Below are 24,900 nucleotides of genomic sequence, written 5' to 3'. Positions count from 1 at the left end.
GCTTACTGGGGAAGCTTCAAATGTTTCCCTAAGGAAATAGTAATGATAATCTCCCGTGTTTGGCCTATATATATTTTTTGCTTACAGGTACTTTACATCCTTCTTACTTATCCTTACAAGAACACCCCTCCATGGTAGAGCACAGGAAATTTAGGAATATGAGGTGGTAGTTGATTTGTTCAAGGTCAGATAGCTAGTAAGGAGCAGATCAGAGCTAAAAAAGACCTGGGGGGTGGGGGGGTCTGCTAGGTAGCACAAGGGATAGAAAGCCAGGGATTTGAGAGGACCTTGGCTCTCTCAAGAGAGAGAAAGAGGAGAAAGGAGAGATGAGGGAGGGAGAGCAAGGATGGGGGAATAAGTAAAGAGAGAGACAGAAGAAACAGAGATAGAAGCAGAGACAGAGAAAGAGAGAAACAGACATACAGATAGAGACAGACAGAAACAGAGCCAGAGCCAGAGAGAAGCAGCCTGGAAATTTGGTTGAGGAAATCAAATGATGGGGAGTGAAACAGCTGATTGTCATTCTTTTCCTAGAGGCACTCCTACTGTTGATTTGATTACAGAATGCATAAAACATTTTTAAAAATAATTAAAAGCCCCCTTCAAAATGCCAAGTAGCATTATTCATCCCTCAGCAAATACCAACCAGTTCTCCTCCAATGAGACCCATCCCACACTCAGAGAGACCAGACACTATGGGGAACAAAGGTAGGGATCTGGACTTGGAATCAGAAAACTATAGGATTATAATTTTAGAGCTGAAAAGGGATCTTGGAGACCAGGCAGCCTAATTCCTTCATTAAAAAAAAAAAATCCTTACCTTCTGGCTTAGTTATTAATTCTGGGATTAAGTGACTTGCCCAGGGTCACACAGCTAGGAAGTGTCTGAATCCAGATTTGAACCTACACTTCCTGGCTCCAGGCCTGGTGTTACCTTCCTGCTCCTAACCCTGATAAACCTGAACCTCAGAGAGATTAAGTAACAGAGATTGAATTTGCACCCCGCTCATCCTTATTCCAAAGTCAGGGTTCGTTTCACAATATGACACTGAATTGTGGTCTTGGCTCTGACTAACTTTGTGATTCTGAGAAAATTGTTTCAATTCTCCAACTCTTAATTTTCTTATCTATAAAATGGGGATAATAATAACTTTTACTACTTTCCTTACAAGGTTGCTGGGAAGAGAATGCCTTTGTGGGAGCTTTTATTATTGCTAGTGAGCTGATAGAGAACAAAACCACCATAGATAGTGGAGAGACCAGTACCAGACCTGAGATTGCATTGTCCAGGCAGGAGATGCTGTCAGGTTTCCAAGAATGGGCAGCAATTGACTGGAATGAGCAGGGAGGACCTCACTCAGGATGTCACTGCAGACTTGGTGCCAACATCTGCTGCTCCCTCCATAGGTTTCATAGCCACCCTATCACCTTGAAGCAACAAGGTGACTCTGGATTGATTAATGGGTCTGGAGCCAGGAAGTCCTGAGTTCAAATCCAGCCTCAGTCACTCACTGGTCCTGTGTCTCTAGGCAAGCCACTTAAACCAGTGTCTGCCCCAGTTTCCTCATCTGTAAAATGGGGATAATAAACAGCACCTACTTTGCAGGGTAGGGAAGATAAATGAGATAATATTTGTAATTTATTTATTTACCAATTACATGTCATTACAAATTTCCGTACAAGTTTTCCTGAGTTATATGATCCAAATTATCTTCCTCCCTCCCTTCCCTCCCCCATCCGGGAGCTGGCAAGCAATTCCATCTGGGTTATACATGTATTATGCAGAACTTATTTCCACAAATGTGATAATATTTGACAGATGCTTAGCACAGTGCCTGGCATATAGGAGGTACTATATAAATTCTTATTTCACCCCCCACCCCCACCCCTTGCCTGAAATTTAAGCTATTTGCCGAGAGGGTCAAGGTCAGGGTGGGACTTGGAGAATTTGGACTTGAAATCATTTGCCCTCAATTCAGTCCTTTTTAACTTGAAAGCCTGGGGCCTACCAGCTGTCCCACACTGCTGCTCCAGATTGATATCATGTAAATGCAGAATTGGGTATCGAAGAGAGTGGGGTTTCATCAAAACTAAGTTATGCCAGGGGCAGCTAGCCGGCTCAGGGGATGGAGAGCCAGGCTTAGGGATGGAAAGAGCTCCTGGGTTCAAATGTGGCCTCAGATACTTCCTAGCTGTGTGACCCTGGGCAAGACAGTTAACCCCTATTGCCATGGAACCAGTACAAAGTATTGATTCTAAGACAGAAGGTAATGATTTAAAAAAGAAAAAAAAAGAACAAATTATTCCAAACTAGATCCATTTCCTTTTTTAAAAAATTGGGTTACTGAGAGCAGTTTAGGTGGCCCATGGATAAAGAGACAGGCCTAGGGATAGGAGGTCCTGGGTTCAAATGTGACCTCAGACATTTCCTAGCTGTGGGTTCCTGGGCAAGTCACTTAGCCTTAGTTGCCTAGCCCTTATTGCTCTTCTGCTGTGGAGCCAGTACTTGGTATTGACTCCAGGATAGAAGATAGGCTTTTTTTTTTTTTAATAAGGGAAGGAAGAAGAAAAACAAAGGAAGGAAGGTAGAAAGAAAGGAGGAAAGAAGGAAGGAAGGAAAGGAAGAGAAGGAAGAAAGAAAGGAAGGAAGAGAAAGAGAGAAGGAAGAAAGACTCTTCAAAGACTGCTTTGTGGAAGAGGGATTAGACCTCCTCTGGGGGTAGTTTGAAGAGCCCCGGGTGGACGTGTAGAGAGACAGATTTACTGTGCTCCAGGGCCAAACCTCCTAATAATGAGCACCATCCCTGGAGTGGAAGGGGCTGACTTGGGCTGAGGTAGACAGTTTGGGTGTTGTCTACAGGGGTGTAAGCAAGGACCACCACTTTTCTTGAATTCTATTTTTTAGAGGGGATTCCTGTTCATTGGGGGGGAGATGGCCTCTGAGGCCTCTTCTGACTCAGAGTGGGTGCTCTTATCAAGCACTTTAAAAATGTGGGTTGTGACTGTTCTCCCTTGGTGTTAGAGGTGCCATTCTGCTGGCCAATTCCACCTGCTCTCTGATATTGTAGTTGTTGACCCCCTCCAGAGATCAATCCTTCTGGCCTTGGAAGAGGGGTAAAATGAGATGAAACTCAAGACCAGCTCTTTTGTTTCTAATACAAAGCTGGGAGCCCCGGTTGGAATTTCAGTCCCAGCCCCCATTGTGGAGAGTGGGGAAATTCTGCCCTGTTTCCCCCCTCCCATTCCCCCCTCCCTGTGATGCCAGCCCCCCCCCCCAAACTCCTTGTGTCTTCCCTAGAGCTCCATCTGTCTCTCCTTCTGCTGGGAGGGAAGACCTGGGAGGGGGGGAGCCAGGGGACTGACTGAGGCTCCCCTCTCCTCTGCCCATCCCACAATATAGACCTCCAAGTATATGCCCTTGAGCAATGCTTATCCCCCCCCCCCAACCTACTCCCTAGCCCGTTTACATCTTCGATTACTAGATGGGTCTCAAATATACCCCATATCTGCTTCTAAGCAATTGGAGCCACAGTTTGTAGTTTCTTAGATTTGAGAATTAGAAGGGATCTTAGATATGCTTAAAGAGTCCTCATAGAAAGCTTTTCTTTATGTTGTACCTCATAGGACTTAAAGATTGGGGGGAAAAAAGATGGGGTCTAGCTTTTTCATTTAGAAGATGGGGAAACTGAGGCCCAGGGAGGTTAAGAACTGTGCCTAAAATCACACAGGTTAAATAGCAGATCAGAAATTCAAATCCAAGGATTCCAGCTCCAAACCCAGAGCTTTTCTGGTTTGATCCTTCATGTTTTTCCATTCCAGGCCTTCCTCCACTCATCTTCCTGCAGCAAAAGCCTAACCTTGTCACACCTCTGTTCAGAAACCTCATGGCTCCCTGCCATTTCCAGGTTCGAATCAGTCTTCTTGTTTTGTTTTTAAACCTTTAACTTCTGTCTTAGAATCAGTACTGTGTATTGGCTCCAAGGCAGAAGAGTGGTAAGGGTTAGGCAATGGGGGTCAAGTGACTTGCCCAGGGTCACACAGCTGGGAAGTGGCTGAGGCCTAATTGATCTTGAATTATCATTTCCCACTTAAATAATCCCCTAATACAAATGTCAGAAGGCTCATTTGAACCCAGGACCTTGTCTCCAGGCCTGGCTCTCTAATCACTGAGCCAACTACCTTGCCCTCCAGACAGAATCTTCTGTTGGGTTTTTAGAGCCTTTCATAATCTGGTCCCTTCCTACTTTTCCAGTTCTTACATCTTATCCTCAAGGCTGCCCCAATTCAGCAACACTGGCCTATTGAGATTTCTCAATTAAGACACTCACTCCTCCAAGTCTGGGCATTTTTACTGGCTTTTCCCCAGTGCTTTAGAACTCTCTCTTTCCTCATCTGTGTCTCCTGACTTCTTTCAAGTCCTAGCTAAAATCTCACTTCCTAAAGAAAGCCTTCCTGATCCCCTGATTCTAGTACCTTCCCTCCATCACTTATCTCCAATTTATATATGGCTCCTTTGTACATAATTATTCACATGTTGTCTTCCCATTAGGCAGAGATCTTGAGAGCAGTGTCTGGGTTTGTTTACTTGGAGTTTTTTTTCCTCTTTGTTTGTATCCCATAGTGCTTGGCAAGTCACTCCCTGGTCTGTTGTGAGGACAAAGCTTTCTAAGCCTTGCAGCTTTGGAGAAGAGAACTGCCAATGAAAGAAATCTTCACTTCCAGTTAACTCATGAGCAGTTCTTTACAATTTATAAAAAAACCTTAATTTTTTTTTTAAACCCTTACTACTTGTCTTAGTATCAGTTCTAGGACGGAAGAATGGCAAGGACTAGACACTCGAGGTGTAGTGACTTGCCCAGGGCCACACAGCTGGGACATGTCTGAGGCCCTATTTGAACCTCCTGATTCTAGGCCTGGTACTCTATCCACTGTGCTCCCTAGCTGCCCCAGCACCTTAATGTTTACAAAGTTTTTCCTATTCCCTATCTTACCATAACTCAGAGAAGGAGAAGGGGCAGGGATTATCGTCCCCATTCCATAGATATAATTTTATTTTTCTCCCCAGGACTCTAAATCCTAGCTTCCCATGTTCCTTCTCATATTACATGCTAATGTAGGGAGGATATAAGTTTTGGGTAGCTTTGCTCTCTCTCTTTTCACCCGATTGGACCAGGTGGAGAGTTTTATTCCTTCTACTTCAAGTGATTAATAAAATTAATACTTGGAGTTATTGACATTGATTTAAAGTTTACATTTAGATGAGGAAACCAAGACCCCACATTGACTCTCATAAGTGACCTACCCAGAGTCACCCGAGAGCCCTGGTTCTCGAAAGGCATGAACTATGTGGAATTTACATACAGGAATACTGGCCTGGGAATTATTGGGAATTTACTTGTGCATTCTTGCGCAAGTTTCCCAGTTGTGCTGCCAAACTTAAATGTGTGCTTTCCTCCTAACAAACATCGTTTGAGAATTACTGATCGGTCTCGTACCAATGTAGGGCCCAGATCACCAGACCTTCTCTGTTCAAGGCCTTTCCTTGGTGCCCCACACTGTCCTTCAGAATGACAGAGCTTTGAGAGAGCAGAGTCAAAGGTTACTCTCCCAAAGAGTCCTGATAAGAATGTATGCCTGGTGTGAATAGGGCCAGCCATGCTGGAAAAACATTTGGAGCTCTTACTCTTCCCCAGAAGCCATTAAACTGTCCATAGCCTTTGACCTTGGAATACCTCTGCTAGGTCTGCACCCCAAAGAGAACCAAGAAAGAGGGAAAGGACTCATGTATAAACATTTGTATAGCAGCTTTGTTTGCAGTGGGAACGATTTGGAAATTGAGGGGGTGCCTATTCATTGAGTAGTTGCTGAACAAGTTATGGCCTATGAATATGGTGGAATATAATCGTGCTGGAAGAAAAGATGAAGGAGATGGTTTCAGAGAAACTTGGGAAGACTTCTATGAGCTGATGCAAAGTAAAATGAGCAGAGCCAGGTGAACAATTTATACTGTAACAGCAAACTCTGAAAGTCTCAGGGACTCTGATCAATGGGATGACCTATTACCATTCCAGAAAATTCATGATGAAACCCACTGCCTACCTCCTGATACAGAGCTGAGGAGCTCAGGGTCAGATGGAGACCTTCCTTCCTTCCTTCCTTCCTTCCTTCCTTCCTTCCTTCCTTCCTTCCTTCCTTCCTTCCTTCCTTCCTTCCTTCCTTCCTTCCTTCCTTCCTTCCTTCCTTCCTTCCTTCCTTCCTTCCTTCCTTCCTTCCTTCCTTCCTTCCTTCCTTCCTTCCTTCCTTCCTTCCTTCCTTCCTTCCTTCCTTCCTTCCTTCCTTCCTTCCTTCCTTCCTTCCTTCCTTCCTTCCTTCCTTCCTTCCTTCCTTCCTTCCCTCCCCCCCCCCTCTTTCCCTCACTTTCTCTCTTTCTTTTTCACATAGCCAGTGCAAGATTTTGTTTAGATTGACTCTTCATATTTATTATTTTCCTTTTTTCTTTCTCAGTTGAAGAGGTAGAAAGAGACAGGGAGAAACTGAAGATAAGTGATGGAGGGGGTGACAGAGGGGGCAATCCATTAGGGGAGAGAGGACAGAATGGGTTCACTTGTGCAAGTAGAGAGGTTAGCCTTGGGGTAGCAAGCCACATACATAGTCATGTGAGACAGAGATGAAGGAGAAAGTAACAGAATAAATGAGTGATGTGAGGGGGAAAAAAAGAAAAAAATGAAGAGGTAGAAAGGAGAAAATGTAGATTTTGGGGGAATTTTTTTTTTTTAAGAAAAGAATCCATGCCCAGTCCCCTGGCATATCCCAGGATTCAGCAAGTGAATGGAGTGAGTCTGACTAACTTCCTGCTCTATTTGTCCCAGGTACAGGCAGTGGCTCCCTGTCCCATGCCATCATCCGAACAGTAGCTCCCACTGGCCATCTGCACACTGTGGAGTTCCATCAGCAGCGAGCCCAGAAGGCGGAGGAAGAGTTCCGGGAGCACCGAGTGGACCGCTGGGTGACCGTGAGGAACCAGGACGTGTGTAAGAATGGCTTTGGCGTGTCCCATGTGGCCGATGCAGTCTTCCTTGACATCCCCTCGCCCTGGGAGGCCATTGGCCATGCCAAGGATGCTCTCAAGGTAGAAGGTAAGCTGCAGGCCGTTGGCTCCATGGTATGAGAGGGTGTCATAGTTTGGAGTGTGCATGAGTGTGCATGAGTACATAAGTCAATTTGCATTGGCTGTTGTGTGTGACTTAGGAGTGTGTGTGTGTCCCCCTTAAAACTTTTTTTTAAACCCTTGTCTTCCATCTTAGAATCAATATTTTGTATTGGTTCCAAGGCAGAAGAGCAGTAAGAGCTTTTGGGGTTTAAGTGATGTTCCCAGGAAGAGACTGAGGCAGGATTTGAACCCTAGGACCTCCCAACTCTAGTCCTGGTGCTCTATTCACTCTGCCACCTAGCTGTCCCCTCTGTTCTGGCTCTTTATCGGTCTCTGTTATTTCTCACTTAAAGTTGGGGTCATAACTGCTCTGAATTATATGGGTGCTGATGATGTCAAACAGAGCCCTTGTTTCCCTGGAAGAGGGAGAGGGAGCATATTTGGAAATAATAGAGCAGCCTATAAGTGTGTAATGTAGAGGGAAGAGTCCTGGCTTGAGAGGCAGGAGGCCTTGGGCAAACTCTTTTCCTTCTCTGGGCTGCATTTTCTCCCTCTGTAAAAGGAGAGATTTTATTAGATTATCTCTGATTTCTTCTAGCCCTGGCACCCAAGAGTCTATAATTCTAGGCCCTCTTTTTGTTCTGACATTCCCTGTTCTTCTATGTTCGGAACCTCCTTCCTGAGCTGACATTCCACATTCTATATCCCCTTCCAAAGTGGTCCTTTTATGCTCCGTCGTCCGAGGCTCTTTCAGCCCAGCATTCTGTGTTCCATGGCTGACGGCCCTGTCTAGCTGTGACAGTCTGTGTTCTAGGCTCCCTAGGCCCTTCCTCGGATTCTGACAGTGTGTGTTCTAAGTGTTCTTTCCTCCCTCTTAGCCAGTGTTGTTCCTCCCTGCTCCCTGCTCAGCAGAGGGTGGCTAAGAGAGAGATTATGTCCTTGGCTTGGGCCCTGTTCCATCTGCTCATCTCCCCGCCCTGCCAGGGCCTGGAGGGAAGAGGGGAAACCTTCCAGCATCCTCCGTCAGAGCCTGTGCTTCTCTGGGGAGCTGAGGATAGCAGAGAGTCATTCTGGGCCCACCGAGTGGGAGATGCATTCGGCCCCGGCCTGGCCCAGCCTCCCAGGTGACGGCAGGGCCTGGCAGAAGAGGAGAAGACAGAGAATACATGGCAGTTTAGCATCTGATGGTTCAGTGGCTACTTTCCTCCATCGCTCCCTGAAAGCGCAGGCTTCACCTTAGCCATCCCAGAGGGAGTCTGGACTGTGACCAGGCAAGCCGACAGCAGGCCACGGAGGCAGAGGAGGCGGGCCATTTAGTGGCCAGCTGGCTCAGGGTCCAGACAGCTGGCATGACCATCTCCTGTTCCCAGATCTCATCCTCCCCTCCCTGGCCTTTGTGCCTTGGCACACCTTTTCCCCTGGGCTTGTCCTAGGCTCCTTCTTCATCTCTTTCTCTTGAGATCTCTCTTCCTCAGGGCCTAACTCCTAGAAACATGGTACCATGAAGACTTCCCAGATTTCCTCTCAACTAAAAGGGATTCCTCCCTCCTCAAATTTTCCCTTGGCACTTTGCCTGGTCCTCTTTTGCCCTGTCACATTCTACTTTGTATCATGTTTATTTGCATATTCATCCTATCCTTCCTACTAGATTGTCACAGCTAGACCTGTGGGTTAAAAATAGAAAGCTGGCTGGACAGGTGAGTGCAGAGATAGACCAATTGTGGGAAACAAATTTTAAACCCTTCCCTTCCATCTTAGAATCAATACTGAGTATTGGCTCCAAGGCAGAAGAATGGTAAGGGCTAGGCAATGGGGGTCAAGTGACTTGCCCAGGGTCACACAGCTGGGAAGTGTCTGAGATCAGATTTGAACCCAGGACCTCCCGTCTCTAGGCCTGGCTCTCAATCCACTGAGCCACCCAGCTGCCTCCAAATTGTGAGAATTTTTAGGGTCTTTACTTATTACTATCCAAATAAGCCAGCGCAGGACACAGACAGACAGGTAAACACAGCAGCTTGTTTATTTATTTACTTATTCAAGAGTATGACATACACCATCAGTAGGTGACTGGCGTGTATGTCTTATAATTCTGCAGATGATATGTCCAATGTGTGTGTGTGTGTGTGTGTGTGTGTGTGTGTGTGTGTGTGTGTGTGTGTTTATCCTCTCCTGAGTTATGTGACCCCGAGAAGAGTAACAAGGGAAAATATGTTTTACAGTTTTGGGAAGAACAGGTATGGTCCAGAAGGCAGGAAAAGATACTTATTAAAATCAAAACAGGATGCTTAAATTGTTACAAAGGAAAGAATGTGTCCTTGTTAGCATAGTCATTTACACTAGGCCAAAGAAAATTTTGACTTTCTTTATCATTTTACCATTTGCTAAGAGCCTACTATAGGCTTAGGGGAATAACTTCCTTAAGATTCTTAGGTTCTCAGAGTTCTCTTTTTGTAACCCTAGAGAGATTAAAGGGGAAGGGGAGAAGTATCAAAAGAAAGACATTTTGCTGAGACATCACAGGGCAAAACAAAACAAAACAAAAGGCCATCAAATATAGAACAAAGTGGAGGTAGTAATGTCAACATAGGCTTTATTTTTATTTTTTTTAAACCCTTACCTTCCGTCTTGGAGTCAATACTGTGTATTGGCTCCAAGGCAGAAGAGTGGTAAGGGCTAGCCAATGGGAGTCAAGTGACTTGCCCAGGGTCACACAGCTGGGAAGTGTCTGAGGACACATTTGAACCCAGGACCTCCTGTCTCTGGACCTGGCTCTCAATCCGCTGAGCCACCCAGCTGCCCCCTCAAGGATTTATATTCTGATGGGGAAAGACAACACCTGCTGGAATTTTGGGCTATGGGTATGGCTTTGGAACCAGATTTATTGGGCTATTGGGATGTAGGTTGGAAGTCTAGTCCCCAAGTAACGTATGGAAAAGATCACCTATCAAACCTGGGGGACCCATGGGCAGAGTCCAAGTTTCAGGGGGAAGATGAGGATGAGCATGGTGACCAGGTGAGGATTAGAAAGCAGTCTGAGCCCGGCTCTCAAGGATTTAGGAACAGAGGACATGGTTTCAAATCTTAACTTTTCTACCTAGCTCTTTGTGGACCTATTTATCTTCCTTACTAGACTGTGAAGTCCCTGAGGTCTGGAGCCAGTTCTCATTCATCTGTCTTCTCCAGAATATAGAGCAGCAGGCTTGAAGCAGGCATAAGAGAGTATCTGCTGAATAAAAAAAGAAAGCATCCCTTTTCCTAGGGTCTTTTCCTCTTCTGTCTCCACTCACTCCCACAACCATATTGGCCTTTGCAGCATTTACTCCTATTGCCTCTCAGTCTCTAAATTGGCCACTCCTGCCTCTGAAAGCAGAACCCTGTGGAAGTGATGGGATATTAGTCTTGAGTTCGACCACCCAGCAGGGTCTGGTCCCCCAGCTTCAAGGAGTAAGGTCACTGAATTCAAATCCTTTCAGCCTTTAGGAGGATTTGGTGGTGGTTACAAGGTTACTGCTGTCTAGACAAAATCATACTTCAGATATTTGTTTGGGTAGTCTTCCTTTGCAGGCTTTCAAAGATGCCACTCCTGATTGCTAAGGCTTTGTTTTCCTCATCTCCCCAGTCTCTTTGAGATCTTTCCCCTCATCTCCCAGCCCCCTGAGGTCTTTCCCCTCATCTCCCAGCCCCCTGAGGTCTTTCCCCTCATCTCCCAGTCTCTTTGAGATCTTTCCCCTCATCTCCCAGCCCCCTGAGGTCTTTCCCCTCATCTCCCAGCCCCCTGAGATCTTTCACCTCATCTCCCAGTCTCTTTGAGATCTTTCCCCTCATCTCCCAGCCCCCTGAGGTCTTTCCCCTCATCTCCCAGCCCCCTGAGATCTTTCACCTCATCTCCCAGTCTCTTTGAGATCTTTCCCCTCATCTCCCAGCCCCCTGAGATCTTTCCCCTCATCTCCCAGCCCCCTGAGATCTTTCCCCTCATCTCCCAGCCCCCTGAGATCTTTCCCCTCATCTCCCAGTCTCTTTGAGATCTTTCCCCTCATCTCCCGGCCCCCTGAGGTCTTTCCCCTCATCTCCCAGCCCCCTGAGGTCTTTCCCCTCATCTCCCAGTCTCTTTGAGATCTTTCCCCTCATCTCCCAGCCCCCTGAGGTCTTTCCCCTCATCTCCCAGCCCCCTGAGGTCTTTCCCCTCATCTCCCAGCCCCCTGAGATCTTTCACCTCATCTCCCAGTCTCTTTGAGATCTTTCCCCTCATCTCCCGGCCCCCTGAGATCTTTCCCCTCATCTCCCAGCCCCCTGAGATCTTTCCCCTCATCTCCCAGCCCCCTGAGATCTTTCACCTCATCTCCCAGTCTCTTTGAGATCTTTCCCCTCATCTCCCAGCCCCCTGAGGTCTTTCCCCTCATCTCCCAGCCCCCTGAGATCTTTCACCTCATCTCCCAGTCTCTTTGAGATCTTTCCCCTCATCTCCCAGCCCCCTGAGGCCTTTCCCCTCATCTCCCAGCCCCCTGAGGCCTTTCCCCTCATCTCCCAGCCCCCTGAGGTCTTTCCCCTCATCTCCCAGCCCCCTGAGGTCTTTCCCCTCATCTCCCAGCCCCCTGAGATCTTTCCCCTCATCTCCCAGTCTCTTTGAGATCTTTCCCCTCATCTCCCAGCCCCCTGAGGTCTTTCCCCTCATCTCCCAGCCCCCTGAGGTCTTTCCCCTCATCTCCCAGCCATCAGAGGTCTTTTCCACAACTCTGTCCTCAAGAAGACAAACTTAACAGAGGATAAGACTTTAGTGAAGAGGAGAAAGCACCAGATTGGAGGGTAGAAGATTTGGGACCTAGTCCTGGCTTTCCCTCTGACTTGCCATGTAATCTAAGAGTAAGGGACAGACCTTCACTTTCAAAGATTTCAGGACAGCTCCTACCTGAATAAGAATCCTCTCTGGAACAGGAAGGGGACTAAATTTGGAGTCTGAGGACCAGCATTTGAATCCCACTTCTGCTTCTTGCTCTATTACAACCTTTCCTCTTTCATGGTTTCTCTCTATTCTTCTCAAATGGACAAGGGAGGGAGCAGCTGGGTGGCTCAGTGGATTGAGAGTCAGGCCTAGAGATGGAGGTTCTGGGTTCAAAAGTGACCTCAGACACTTCCCAGCTGTGTGACCCTGGGCAAGTCACTTAACCCCCCCATTGCCTAGCCCTTACCACTCTTCTGCCTTAGGACCAATACACAGTATTGATTCTTAGATGGAAGTGTTAAAAAAACAAAAACAAAAAATGTCAATGGATTAGACCAGGTGACCTTTAAGGGTCCTTTCCAGTTCTAAATTTTGTGATTTCCCAAGTGGGCATCTGGCCTGTATTTAAAGGCCTTCCAGTACTGGAGAACTTATCATATATCCAAGCAACCCATTCCACGTTTGGCTAGCTATAATGGTTAGGAAATTTATCATCATGTAAAACCCAAACCTCAGGTGCCCCTCCCTCCCCCCAGCAATTTCCACTCATTGCATTCTGCCCTTAGGGACAAAACATAAACAATTCTAATCCCCACATCAAATGAGAGGCTACCTAAAACTGGAAGACAGCCAGCTAGTCTCCCCTAAATTTTCTTGTGGGTAAACATCCCCAGGGCCTTCATTTGATTTCTGCTTGGTCTAATCTCCAGTCTTCTCCTTTGAGGGCAGTTCATGGATATCATTCCTAAAATGGGGTACCCAGAGACGCATACAGATTTATCCCAGGTGGTGTCTAACCAGGACAGAGGAAAGCAAGACGGTCCCCTTCCTCCTTCTGGAGGCTGTGCCTCAGTGAATTCACTTCTTCCCTGAGACTCTATCGTCTCCTCCTCAAATAAGGGTAATGATATCAACAGCTTAAATTTTGATGTCAATTTTTAGTTTAGAAAAAGCTTTTTACATATATTATCTCATCTAATCTTCACAGTAGTCCTGTTTCAAGGAGGAAGGGTAGTAGAAGGTTTTTTCCCCATTTTTGAAGTGGAAACTAACAGAAAAAAAGAATGCTGACTTATTCAAAGTGTCACATACTTCCAACTTCCTTGATTCCCTCTTGGGGGTGTTTGGAAGCTCAGATAAAAATGGTAGGTGTGAAGCATTATGTTTTGTTTCTTTTTTTAAACCCATACCTTCTGTTTTAGAATCAATACCTAGTACCATTTGCAAGGCAGAAGAGTGGAAAGGGCTAGGCCATAGGGATTAAGTGACTTGCCCAGAGTCACATAGCTAGAAAGTGTGTGAGGCCAGAATTGAACCCAAGACCTCCTGTCTTGACACCTGGTTCTCTATTCACTGAGCCACCTCACTGCCCTTCTTATTTTAGGGAAACCTCAAGAACATATGTGGTTGCCCATATGAACTGAGGAGGTGGGTGGAGGAAAGCATTCTGGGACTGGGAATGAGGTGGATTCACACACTTTATAGCTGGACTATAGATATGACCTACCCCAACCTCCTTGTCTTATTATTATTATAATAATTATTATTTCTTATAAACTTAACATCAATAAACACAAATACAAAAAAGAACCCACAAAGGGACTATCCCTAAAAGTGTAAACTTTGACTATTTACAGTTTGGCTTGGTAAATGTGGAAATTAGCTTAAAAATATGTCATCACATTTATAAATGGTATTTTTGATGCAGCAAACATTTCTCCACAAACTACGTGCCCCCCCCCAAAAAAACCCCAAAAAATTCTTTGTAAAGTACGTTCCTAGAAAAGTTCCTAGTTTATTGATTGTTCACAGAAAGGATACATCAATTGTAATTGATAGGTTTGAATAATTATGTCATAGACAACGATTCTTGTTGTTTCTGACTCTTAGTGACCCCATTTGGGGTTTTCTTGGCAGAGATATTGGAGTGGTGGGCCATTTTCTTCTCCAGTTCATTTTACAGTTGAGGAAACTGAGGCAAACAAGGTTAAAAGACTTGCCTAGGGTCATATAGCTAGCCAGATTTGAACTTAGGAAGATGAGTTTTCTTGACTCCAGTCCTGGCACTTTATCCATTCTGCTACCTAGCTGCCCCTCATTATTTGTGTGAATCTGAGCCTCTGTTTCCTCATTTTTAAAATGAGGGGGGGAGATTTGGGGGCCTCTAAATCTCTTTTCCTTTTATGAGGTGCTGGAGAAGGCCTCAGGCCATTGAGTCTACTCCCTTGGATGGGAAGAGGCCCAGGGAAGTAGGGATTACAGCCCTCTGACCCTTTCCACTCAACCACACCTCTTCCCAGAATTTTGTCATCTCTTCACATGGATTTTATTAATGTGGCTTTGGACACAATATGTATTCTCTTTTGGCTTCACTCTGCTTCATTGGTCACAAGTCTTCCCAAGTTTCTCTGAATCCTTCGTGCTCCCTGGTTTCTTGGCACAGTCATATTCTAGGGCATTTGTATACCAGCATTTGTTGAGCTCTTCCCTAGTTGTTGGCCACATATTTTGTTTCCAGTTTTTGTTATCACAGATAAAGCTGCAGTGAACATTTTTTGTGCATGAGTCTCCTCTTGCTGTTGGCGATCTTGGGCTATATAGTCCCAGTAGTAGATGCTGGGTCAAAGGGTATGAACAATTTAGGAACTTTGCTTGCATAATTCCTAATTGTTTTCTAGGACTAGTGAACCAATTCACAGTTCTACCAGGGTGGAATTAGCACGTCTGTCTTCCCACAGCCCTTCTATTGAAGAGAATTTTGTTGGGTGGTTTGTTTTTCTAAAACAATGGTGATGTTTATTTTTATTAATAGAGAAGTTAACATTTCGTAGAAAATCTGGATTATGACCTATTATTACTGAGATGCAGTAGGGCATAATGTATAGAGAACCAGCCTCTGAGTCTCAGGAATCAATCAGTCAGTCAGTGAGCATATGTCAAGCACATTATGTGCACAAAATGCAAAACAGCCCCTGACCTCAAGAAGCTTACATTCTGGGGCATCCGAGTGGTTCTGTGGATTGAGAGCCAGACTTAAAGATGGAAGGTCCTGAGTTCAAATTGGTCTCCTACATGTCCTAGCTGTGTGACCCTGTGCAAGTCACTTAACCCCCATGGCCTAACCCTTACCACTCTTCTGCCTTCGAACTAATACATAGTATTGATTCCAAGGCTTCTGGTAAGGGTTTAAAAAAAAAGCAGCAGCAGCAGCTTATATTCTAAAGTGATACACAAGCCACATAGAAAGAAGATTCAAAACAGCTTTGCATGAGAAGACCCTAACCAGTGGGGTTAAGTGACTTGCCCAGGGTCATACAGCTAGGAAGTATCTGGAGCCAGATTTAAACCCAGGTTCTCCTGATTCCAGGTCTGGTGCTCTATCCACTGTGCTACCTAGCTACCCCTTGAGCTGATCTTTTAAAAAAATGTTTTTTCAATTAATAAAAATTTATTTTCTTTCCCTTCTACCTTCCCTCCATTAGAAAAAGAAAAAAGAAAACCCCAACAGCAAATAGGTATAGTTCAAATAAAACAAATTCTCAAATTGGCATCATCCCCCAAAATATGTCCCATTCTATACCCCAAGCCCATCCCTTCCCTTATCAGGAGGTGAACAGCATGTTAATAATGATCTTTTAGCATCTTTTCACACATGGCAGAGGTGAGATAACTTCAGGGCTGTTTTTCATTTGCATTTGTCTAGTTATTTGTGATTTTGAGCATTTTGTTAGGCAGCCACTGTAAATTGTCTGTGCCCTTTGACCACTTGGGGAAATTTAAATTTAAAGCAAGGGGCAAATCCTATCCCCTCCTAGCTATATGACCCTGGGCAAGTCACTTAACTTCTGTTTGCATTAATCCACTGGAGAAGGAATCACAAAACCACTCTAGTCTTTCCCAAATGGGGTCCTAGACAAGATTGAACCACAAACAACACATTTATAGCCCTCATTCAAAGCCCTTGATGACATGGCTCCAGTCTGCTTTTCTAGACTCATCCGTTTATTCCTTTGCATGCACTCTCCAAACCAGCCAGATGGGCCTACTGGCTGTTCCTCACATAGGAATTCCTTCTCCCACCCCTCTGTGTCTTTGCATAGGTCCCTCAGGCCCAGAATTCCTTCTCTCCTCCCCCTCTGCCTTTCTTGTATGCTCAACTGAAGCGCTTCCTCCTGGGAGGTCTTTCCTGATTTTCCAGAACTGCTAGAACCTCCCCCAGCCCAGTGATCTGGCATTTGCCTTATATTTTCTTTGTACATGTTTCACATCAGCTTAAGTGCGTATTTATTGTTCCTTCATTTGGACAGAAACCATCTCCAGTTATCCTACCACAACCCTGGTTCAGTGCGGTCATGTTGAATGAACATCTCCGGGGCGTTACTCCATGCTCCGCACTTTACCTGGGCGAGGGGCTCCCACCTGGGAATTCATTATTGAAGGGGACTCTCTGTCTGGCCCGCTGAGAGGTCTAAGGCCTAGGCTCTTAAGCTTTGGGACCCTTTGGCAGTCTAGGTGAAGCAGTCTGGATTCCTTCTCGGAGTAACATCTCTAAATTCATTACAGAAAAAACAGGATTATAAAACAAATCAAATTATTTTGAAATAAATATTCAAAAATGGTCCCCTATTCAAGTTTACTGATTCCTTCGAATCGAACCTCCAAAGCTCGACTTCTCTAATTAGCTCGCCCCTGAATTAATTTCAGTACAGGCACATGGATCCACTCAGTCTAGATCCTGAAAAGGGACTCCGGCCTTGGGTAACCCAGAACCAAGCAACGGGAGGCGTTTGCAGCTATGGTCACTAGAAGGTGTATTCTGCCCCCCATCCCAGTCCCCTGAGATTAAATGGGGAGACCCTGCTTTTGTGTCTTAATCCTTCCCCTTCTTTCTCTGTTCCAGGGCCTCCCACTGCTTTAGTTCTGAGACACACGAGCTCTCAAAAACATCCCCTCCATGCTCACACACACTTCAACGTGAGGTTGCTTAGTCACCAGTAATTGCAGTATCAGAACCAGAAGATCTGAATTTTTAAAGCCGGATGTGGGAACTACTTCAGGTGTTTTTTAAAAGTGCCTTAAAACCATTTATAAAAGAGACTGCAGCACAGTTCTGAGTTGGGATAAAGACACCGGGAGCTGCCTTAAAGCTTGGGAGTTCCCAGTTCTTGGAGGCCTTGGAGAGGAAGCTGGATGGATGACCTTTGTCGGGGCTATCACAGTTACTAGCTTAAAACTCAGTGGCCTTTGGGGTCCTTCTTGGCTCTGAATTCTACTGCTTACGCCCTTGTGTACCAAAGACTGTGTCTCCACTCCCAACTTCCTTCCTAGGCCTCAGTTTCCTCTGCAGTAAAATAAGAGAGTGAGCCTTTGGTGGTCTAAGTTCCATCCCTGTGCCAAAATTCTCTATCCCTTGGCATCCATGCTGTCACAATGACAACTCCCATTTCTAACACCGGTTGAGAAGCTCAGCTTATAAACGCTAACCCGTACCACCGGTCTTTTGACTCCCAGGACCTAAAATCAGGCTCCCCCTTACTCCCAGCGACGACGCCTTCCCATCACCTAAGTACAAAACCTTTCCTGAGCCCCCTTACCATGGAAGGTGGGGAATTTTAATGGAGAAAGCCCCTGAGTCCTTCCCTCTTCCATAGTCTAGGGCAGCTGAGGAAAGATGTCCCCCACTCCCCCACCTCCCCTCTTTCTATTTTCTTGGGAGAGAGTTCTTTACATTACCAAAGGAATTCTTTCCCTAAAATGTCACCACTAGCCACTGAGCTAAGGGCTGGGAGAATTTGGGGGGAGTATAACAAGAGACACCGAGGCAGCTTCCAGAGAGATTAGAGCATCCAGACATGGGCTCCTGAGGTAGAGCTGGGGAGTTGTAGAGAAGCAGGTGCTGTTGGAAAAGGGGAGTGGTGGAATGTGCTGCCCCGTATATCACCCCCCCTTCTCCAATCCCAGCTGTGCTCCCAACAAATTGGAGCCTTGAGAGCAACAACTGGGATGCCCTGGATTTCAGTCCCTTGATCCCCGGAGAGTGGAGATCACTGATTCAATTTGTCTGGCTTGTTTCCTCACATGGGCTCATGTCTGCATTTGTCACTATTGCTACTAGGGGGGAGATTATTGTTCCCCCTGAACCTGCTCTTCCTCCTGCTTTCACTGGGTTATGCCAGCTTTCGTGTTCTTTTCCATGTTCACAACCTTGGGGCTATCTTTAGGTCTCCCCATCACTGCTTTCTCCTGGATAGCCATTCCTGGGGGGAAGTGCCCTTCTCTGAGCATCGTATACTGGACCAGGGAGAAGAGGTCCATCTCTTTCTTCTCTTTGCTATTTTACCTTGTCACTTTCCATCTTTCTCTTCTCACTCCTCTCCTCTCCTTACTTCCCTCTTTCCTCTTCTCTCGAGAAATCTCCCTTTTCTCTCTCCCCACCTCCTGTGTGCAGGGACAGAGGTGATCACCAGGGTAACAGGAAGAAGTCAAGCATGATGTTCCCTCCCGTCTCCCAGCCCAGGGCTTAGTGAACATCAGACATCTCTGCCCCTTTTCTCTCCAGCCTGACCCATGGGTAGGAAGGGTGGGGGCTAGGAGCAAACCTAGCATTGCAGAGGAGAAGTCAGGGATGCAGGGAAAGGATTACAAGGGCTCTCAGCTCAGCTCTCTTACCTGGCTGGACACACTTCTCCCGGTGTTGTGGGGGGCTGGAGGTGAACCCCCCTGGGTTTGGGATGGGTACCCTTTGCAAGACTTCATAACTGAGCTTAGGAATAAAAAGAGAAATTTATTAATTTGGAATTCATGTTGAATTTGGCTGGGAGGACAGCATAGAGGGGAAGCCGCTTCCTCTAGGACATCAATTCTGGGGTCTTTATACTCTTGACAACATGATGTGATTATGTTATAGTATGTAGGTGATACATGACTTGAGGAGGGTATGCACTCGGGTGGGGGTGGGGGTGGGGTGCTGTGGCAGGAGTGACCTGTGACCTTGAGTTCTGAGCTCTATCCCCAGGGAGCTTCTAGTTTGGGGGACACCCAGGAATTAAAAACCCAGATCTTAACTTTAAGGACTTCTCTTTGTCTAGGAAGGTAGAAGAGACTATATCTGTACAAGAAATACATTTCATTCATTCAGGCATGATATAGCCACTAAGTACTGGGGGAACTCAGAACCCCCCAGGGTGGAGAAATCAGCCGAGGCTTCCCAGAGAGCATGGAAGTGTAGCTGAGCTGGTTTGGGGGTGGTGATGCTGGTGGTGAATCAGCCCTTCTCTCTCAAAGAGAAGATGAGGCTCTTCTTGAGACACTTTCTCTGAACACTAGGGCTACCCCAGCCTCTGTGTCACACTGTGCTGCTAAGTGACTAGAGGTCTGCCCTGTGGGCTAAATTGCTGACTTGGTACAAGGTGGACAAGGCCGCCAGAGGAGAGCCTTCCAACAGTGGTACAGCTGCTTCCTGGCATAAGGCCATGCTTCTTTGAGTTCCTGTGCAATTTGTGTGTGTGCAAGAAGGCATGCCTTGAGAACAGTGCAAGAAAGCGGTACTGGGGCAGGGATCAAGGTGAGGGCAATCCTTGTGCTTCCACATATGAAGCATTCCTTTGCTGGGATAGACTCCCCAGACTGGAAGGAACTTCAGCAGGCATCCCTCCATCCTCTCATCTTGCACCTAAATCTCCTCTGCTGTCTCCCTGACAAAGTAGCCATCCATCCTTTGGTGCAATATCTTCAATAACAACTGGGAAATTCACTATCCCAGGAGAGGGCCAGAGTCTTTGACCTTCTGATTGTTTTGTTTGAATGGTCTTCCTACTTTTGATTCTGACTGCCCTGGGGCTTCATAGAAGATGTTGGCAGGGCCCGAATTTAATGATAGAATACCAGAATTTGAATTCTGTCCCTGCCACTTACGGACCCATTTGACCTTAAATCTCTTAATCTCCCTGGGAGTACCTCATCTGTAACTGAAAGGCTTAGACTAGATGATCTTCAAGTGTCTTTTTTTAACTCTAAATCCTGTGATCCTAAGGTCCTGGAAGTCTCCTCCCCATGGAGATAAGACACAAATCCTTTCATAAAGAAATCTCTCCAGGTGAGGGTTCTGATTTCATCCCCTGGGACTTGAGGTCCCCAGGGAAGGTGGGGAAGGGAAGTAATATAACTAAAGATGGACTTGAGGAAGGAATTGCAGTCCCAACTTAGACCTTCCAAACTACAGATCCTGATGGTCTAGCTGGCCTGGTGTCCAAAGCTAAGAGGGGCTGGATGATAAATAAGAAGAGGAACTTCTTGATTCTTAGAGAACAGAGCTTAAGACCATCCGGTACCCTTTGCTACTCTGCAATAAAGCACCATTCCCATTTGACCTAGGAAGAAGGGTTTAGAGAGAGGGATAGAGTCTTGCCTCCGGTCACACAGAGTTAAGGGCAGAAGTCTAAACTGCAACCCAGTGATCTTGGCTCTCAGCCCAGTGCTGCAGAATCATAGAATCATAAATATCACAATGGGAGGGACCTCAGAGGCCATCTGGTCTGACTGCTTCATTTGGTAGCTGGGGAAACTGAGGCACGGGGGTAAAAAGGTATTTTGACCCTTATTATTTATTGGTATTTGTATTTACCAATAGTTGTTAGTAATATAGAAAGGTTCTTGAGTTGATGTAATCCTGGGTTTGGCAGTTTTGGGCAGGGCGTAGTGCGCACAAGTAGTTCCAGAGTCAGACCTCTTCTTTGATCTTGGATCTGTTCAAAGATTTGCCTTCCTGTATTCAACCATAACCTTTAATTAGGGGGAGGAGGGGGACAAATTAAATAAACTCCCAAAGGTACCCAACCTCACGGGAGCTCATAATTTCTTGCTTCTCTTCCTGGGAGGGATGGGGCTGGATTTTTTCAGGGCTGGGGTGGCATGTAAATATCGCCCAGTAAGGGAGCCATCCCATGTATGAGATACAGGAAGAAAACGGGATTTTTTTGGGGTAGGAACACCTGGCTTTCCTTACTCACCAGCCAATGCACTTCATCCGCTCTCCAGTCCATCTGGAAGTGGATGAGATGAGCCCTAAAGGTCTCCAGGTCTGCTCTAAGATATGTCCTTGCCCCGAATCCCGTGGTGCTAAGGGTGGAACTGAGTTTGGTCTTGGGAAGAGAGTAACTTTGCTGTTTTATGTGTTTTTCCCTCCCCCCCAATCCTGCTCTCCTCCTGCCTCCCTCTCCCCCCAGGTGGTCGCCTCTGCTCCTTCTCTCCCTGCATTGAGCAAGTCCAGCGGACCTGCCAGGCCCTGACTGAGCATGGGTTCATCGAAGTCACCACCCTGGAGATCCTGCTACGAGAGTACAATGTTCGGACAGCAAACTTGCCCATGCCGGATCTGGGGGAGGCCCTGGACCCCCTGCCTGTCCTGGGCGAGGCCCAGTTTAAGATTGGGGTGCCCTTGAAGGAGACTGTGGGCCACACCGGCTACCTGACTTTTGCCAGCAAGAGTCTGTTTTGATGCTGCCAATCGGGAGGAGGGAGGAGGCCGGGCGGTGGAGGGAAGGGGGGCCTGCGATGTGTGGAGTCGCCCGGTTTTCCTCCTTCGGTCAGAGAATGCCTTATATAGTCAGGCCTCTTAGGCCTGGGCTTTTGCAGAAAAGCCACTCAGCCAGGCACTGGGCAGCCTGCACCCGGGTTTTTGGAAGCCGAGCAAGGGAATCTGGCCAAGTCCTATGTGGGGTGTTTACTTTGCATCTTTTCACCCACCCCCACCCTCTTTCTTAAACTCCTCCAGCATCCCCTCTCATCCTTCTCATCCCTCCCCCCCGCCCCCACTTCCCCTCCCCGGCCCTGTGGCCTGGATTAAACTTATTTAGATTTGGGAGATCTGTTTTCCACCACCCCCACCCCCATCCCACCCCAGGCTCATTTCCTTGGGTTTTTATTTTTGTCCTAAAGATTTAAAAAATTGTCCCTCTCCCCACCCCTGCCACCCAGCCTCTTCCACATTCCTCTATGGGTGCTCCGTCCCAGGGCGCCCTGAGGTTTAGCGGAAAAAGCACAAGTTTTAAAATGGGGACCTGGGGTTGGGCCCTGCTCCGTATTCAGTGTACAACCTTACATTGTGGCTTCCTCTCTCTAGACCTCAGTTTCCTCATCTGTAAAAGGAGAGGATTGGACTCGAACTCTAACCCCCAAACTGAGTGGCCAGTCTGGTCAGGGGCAGCCCTGGGCAGGCTGTGGTTCCCCACCCCAGGCCTGGCTTGGGGGCTGGATTCCAGCTGTCCTCAGGAGCGAGCCTCCCTCCTCCGGCGATTCCCTGGGGATGGAAGGGCCTCTCTCCCCCTTGCCCTGGAATGTTGCAGCTGTAAGATGGAAAATATACCATCCCCAGCCTGTGGCTGACCCCTCTGTAACAATAGAGAACTTGGTGCATTCTTTTAAACCCTCCCATGTTTCTTTACCCAGAGAGAGTCTTTGGCCCAGTTTGTGCATCAGTCTCAGCTCTTTGTTTTTCCCAGGTCTCCCTTGGAGTGCCAGATCACATTTCCATCTCCTGAAATAATTCCCCACTTCTCTGAGGGGGGCCGGCGGGTGGGGGTGGGGCTGAGGAGGCTCTCCTTCTGGCTTCATTTGTCAATGATTTATTCAGACCCAATACCAGGGGAAGAGTTTCTTTACTCCCCCCTCCCCCCCAAACCTTGACCTTCCATCTTAGAATCAATGCTGTGTATTGGTTCTAAGGCAGAAGAGGCTGGGCAATGGGGGTGAAGTGACTTGCCCAGGGTCACACAGCTGGGAAGTGTCTTAAAGCCAGATTTGAACCCATCTTCCCCCTCCAGGTCTGGCACTCTATCCACTAAGTCACCTACCTGCCCTAAGGAAAAATTTTCTGCTAATCAGTGCTGCCCTAAAGAATGTTTTTTGGGGTGATGAACTGCTGGTCACTTTGGGGATATGGGCAGGGCTTGCCCTTTGTGGGGGTGATGTCCTCCAGTTCTGAGATTTCTCCAGGATGTATAAAAACAGACAAATTTGGGCCTTACAGAATCATGGGATCTCAGAGCTCAAACAGCTCTCGGGGTCCCTGAACAATATGCCCTCTACAGTATCCAGCCTCTCTATTTAAAGACCTCTAGTGACAGAGAACTTGGTGCCTCTGGAGGCAGCTCAGTCAATTTTTGGATAGCTCTGATTTTTGTCAATAATTGGTTGCTTTGAAATCTGGTTGATGCCTTATTGACCACCATCCTTGCACAAATATCTCCTTTTTTATTTTTTATTAATTTTTTAAACCCTTACTTTCCATCTTAGAATCCATACTGTGTATTGGTTCTAAGGCAGAAGAGTGGTAAGGGCTAGGCAATGGGGGTCAAGTGACTTGCCCAGGGTCACACAGCTGGGAATTGTCTGAGGCCAGATTTGAACCCAGGACCTCCTTCTCTAGGCCTGGCTCTCAATCCACTGAGCTACCCAGTTGCCCCCAGGTATCTCCTTTTTAAAGGTGGAAATTTGACCCTTTGAATGAATTAGTCATTTTTTCCACCCTTAATCAGGCTAAAATTTGGAAACCAAAGAGAACAAGGCCAAAGCCTTTACCCCAAAAAATAACCCTTCCCGTATTTGAATTCAGTGATTTTATTTCCCACTTAAGGCTTCTCTTCTTCAGGTCTCACGGGGAGCAGTACATCTTCTTGGTGGGAAACATTAAGGATGCTGCCCCTGATGGGGTGGGAGTGCAGAAATGAATCTGGGGTTCAAAGACCAAGACCCCTCACCCCAATACCTGCAAGAGAACCTCTGTGGAGCCTGGGTTTATGGCTGTTCTGGGAAAATGAACCAGTAGAGATACACACTTGGTGTTTCTACCCTTCCTAGCCCCCAACCCAGACTTGTCTAAAGTGGCACAGTGAAGAGAGCGCTGGGACGATGCAGGAAGACTCCTCTTCCTGGGTTCAAATCTGGCCTGGGACACTTCCTAGCTACGTGACCCTGGGCTACTCATTTATCCCTGCTTGCCTCGTTTTCCTCATTTGTCAAATGAGCTGGAGAAGGAAATGGCAAACCATTCCACTCTTTGCCAAGAAAATCCTAAATGGGGTCTTCAGACAAGACCGAAACAACTGGACGAAGGAAATTCCATCTGATCCCACCAGCAAGTTAAAGAATGGGATCAAGAAAGACAGAAAGCAGTTGTGTGTTACTGGAGATGACAGCTGTCTCCCGGGTATTTGCCTTTTGAAAGGAGACATCAGAAATGGGTTCTCCCAGGCCTCTCATGAAGGCCTATCGGTGTCGGTGTGTGCACATGCCTGAGTGTGCATACATATCTGTCCAGATGCTTTTGTGCAGACATGGCTGCGTGCCGAATAGGCAGCTGCGTCCTGAATTTGGGGGTCCACACTCGGATCAAATCCCGACCCTGACACTTAATAACTCCGTGATCTGGGGCAAGCCGGCGCCTCAGTTTCTTCTGCAAACCGGGCGTGATGATAGCGGCCCTCCCTCCTGGGCTTGTCCTGGGCTCAGATGAGAGAAGGGATAGCACTAAACCTTGTTAACGGGAGCCGTCCCCACAGTGCGTATGTGTCCCTTTAGGCCTCTGGGGGGGTGTTTGCGCGGAGATCTGGGTGATGGAGAGCAGCTGTGCTGCCTTGGGGTCACGGGCCGGCCGTGTTCTGTGGGTTGCCAGACCACATCCTGTTGCTGACGGCCATGGGCTTCAGCTGCTCCCAGTACCCAGCGCGAGGGCAGGACCTGGAGCCAGCTGGGTTTGTGGGGTGGCCCCGTTGGTCAAGGCCCGGACCCGGGCAATTCTGGACTACGATGAGAA

At 47.0% G+C, this 24,900-nt stretch overlaps 1 protein-coding gene across 2 annotated transcripts in view; it reads left to right on the top strand.

The window, feature by feature from the left end:
- Positions 1 to 22,512, top strand: part of TRMT61A (tRNA methyltransferase 61A) — a 43,276-nt gene extending 20,764 nt beyond the window's left edge. For both annotated transcript variants that reach the window (XM_007473514.3, XM_001366813.4), the window contains exons 3-4: positions 6,870 to 7,136; positions 21,314 to 22,512. In XM_007473514.3, coding sequence (XP_007473576.2) covers positions 6,870 to 7,136; positions 21,314 to 21,585 — 539 coding nt within the window. In that variant the 3' untranslated portion in view covers positions 21,586 to 22,512. The remainder of the gene's footprint in view (positions 1 to 6,869; positions 7,137 to 21,313) is intronic.
- The last annotated feature ends 2,388 nt before the right edge of the window (positions 22,513 to 24,900 follow it).

This window comes from Monodelphis domestica, chromosome 1, assembly GCF_027887165.1.
Source record: "Monodelphis domestica isolate mMonDom1 chromosome 1, mMonDom1.pri, whole genome shotgun sequence".
Lineage (NCBI taxonomy): Eukaryota > Metazoa > Chordata > Mammalia > Didelphimorphia > Didelphidae > Monodelphis > Monodelphis domestica.
This window is presented reverse-complemented; position numbering and strand designations above follow the sequence as displayed.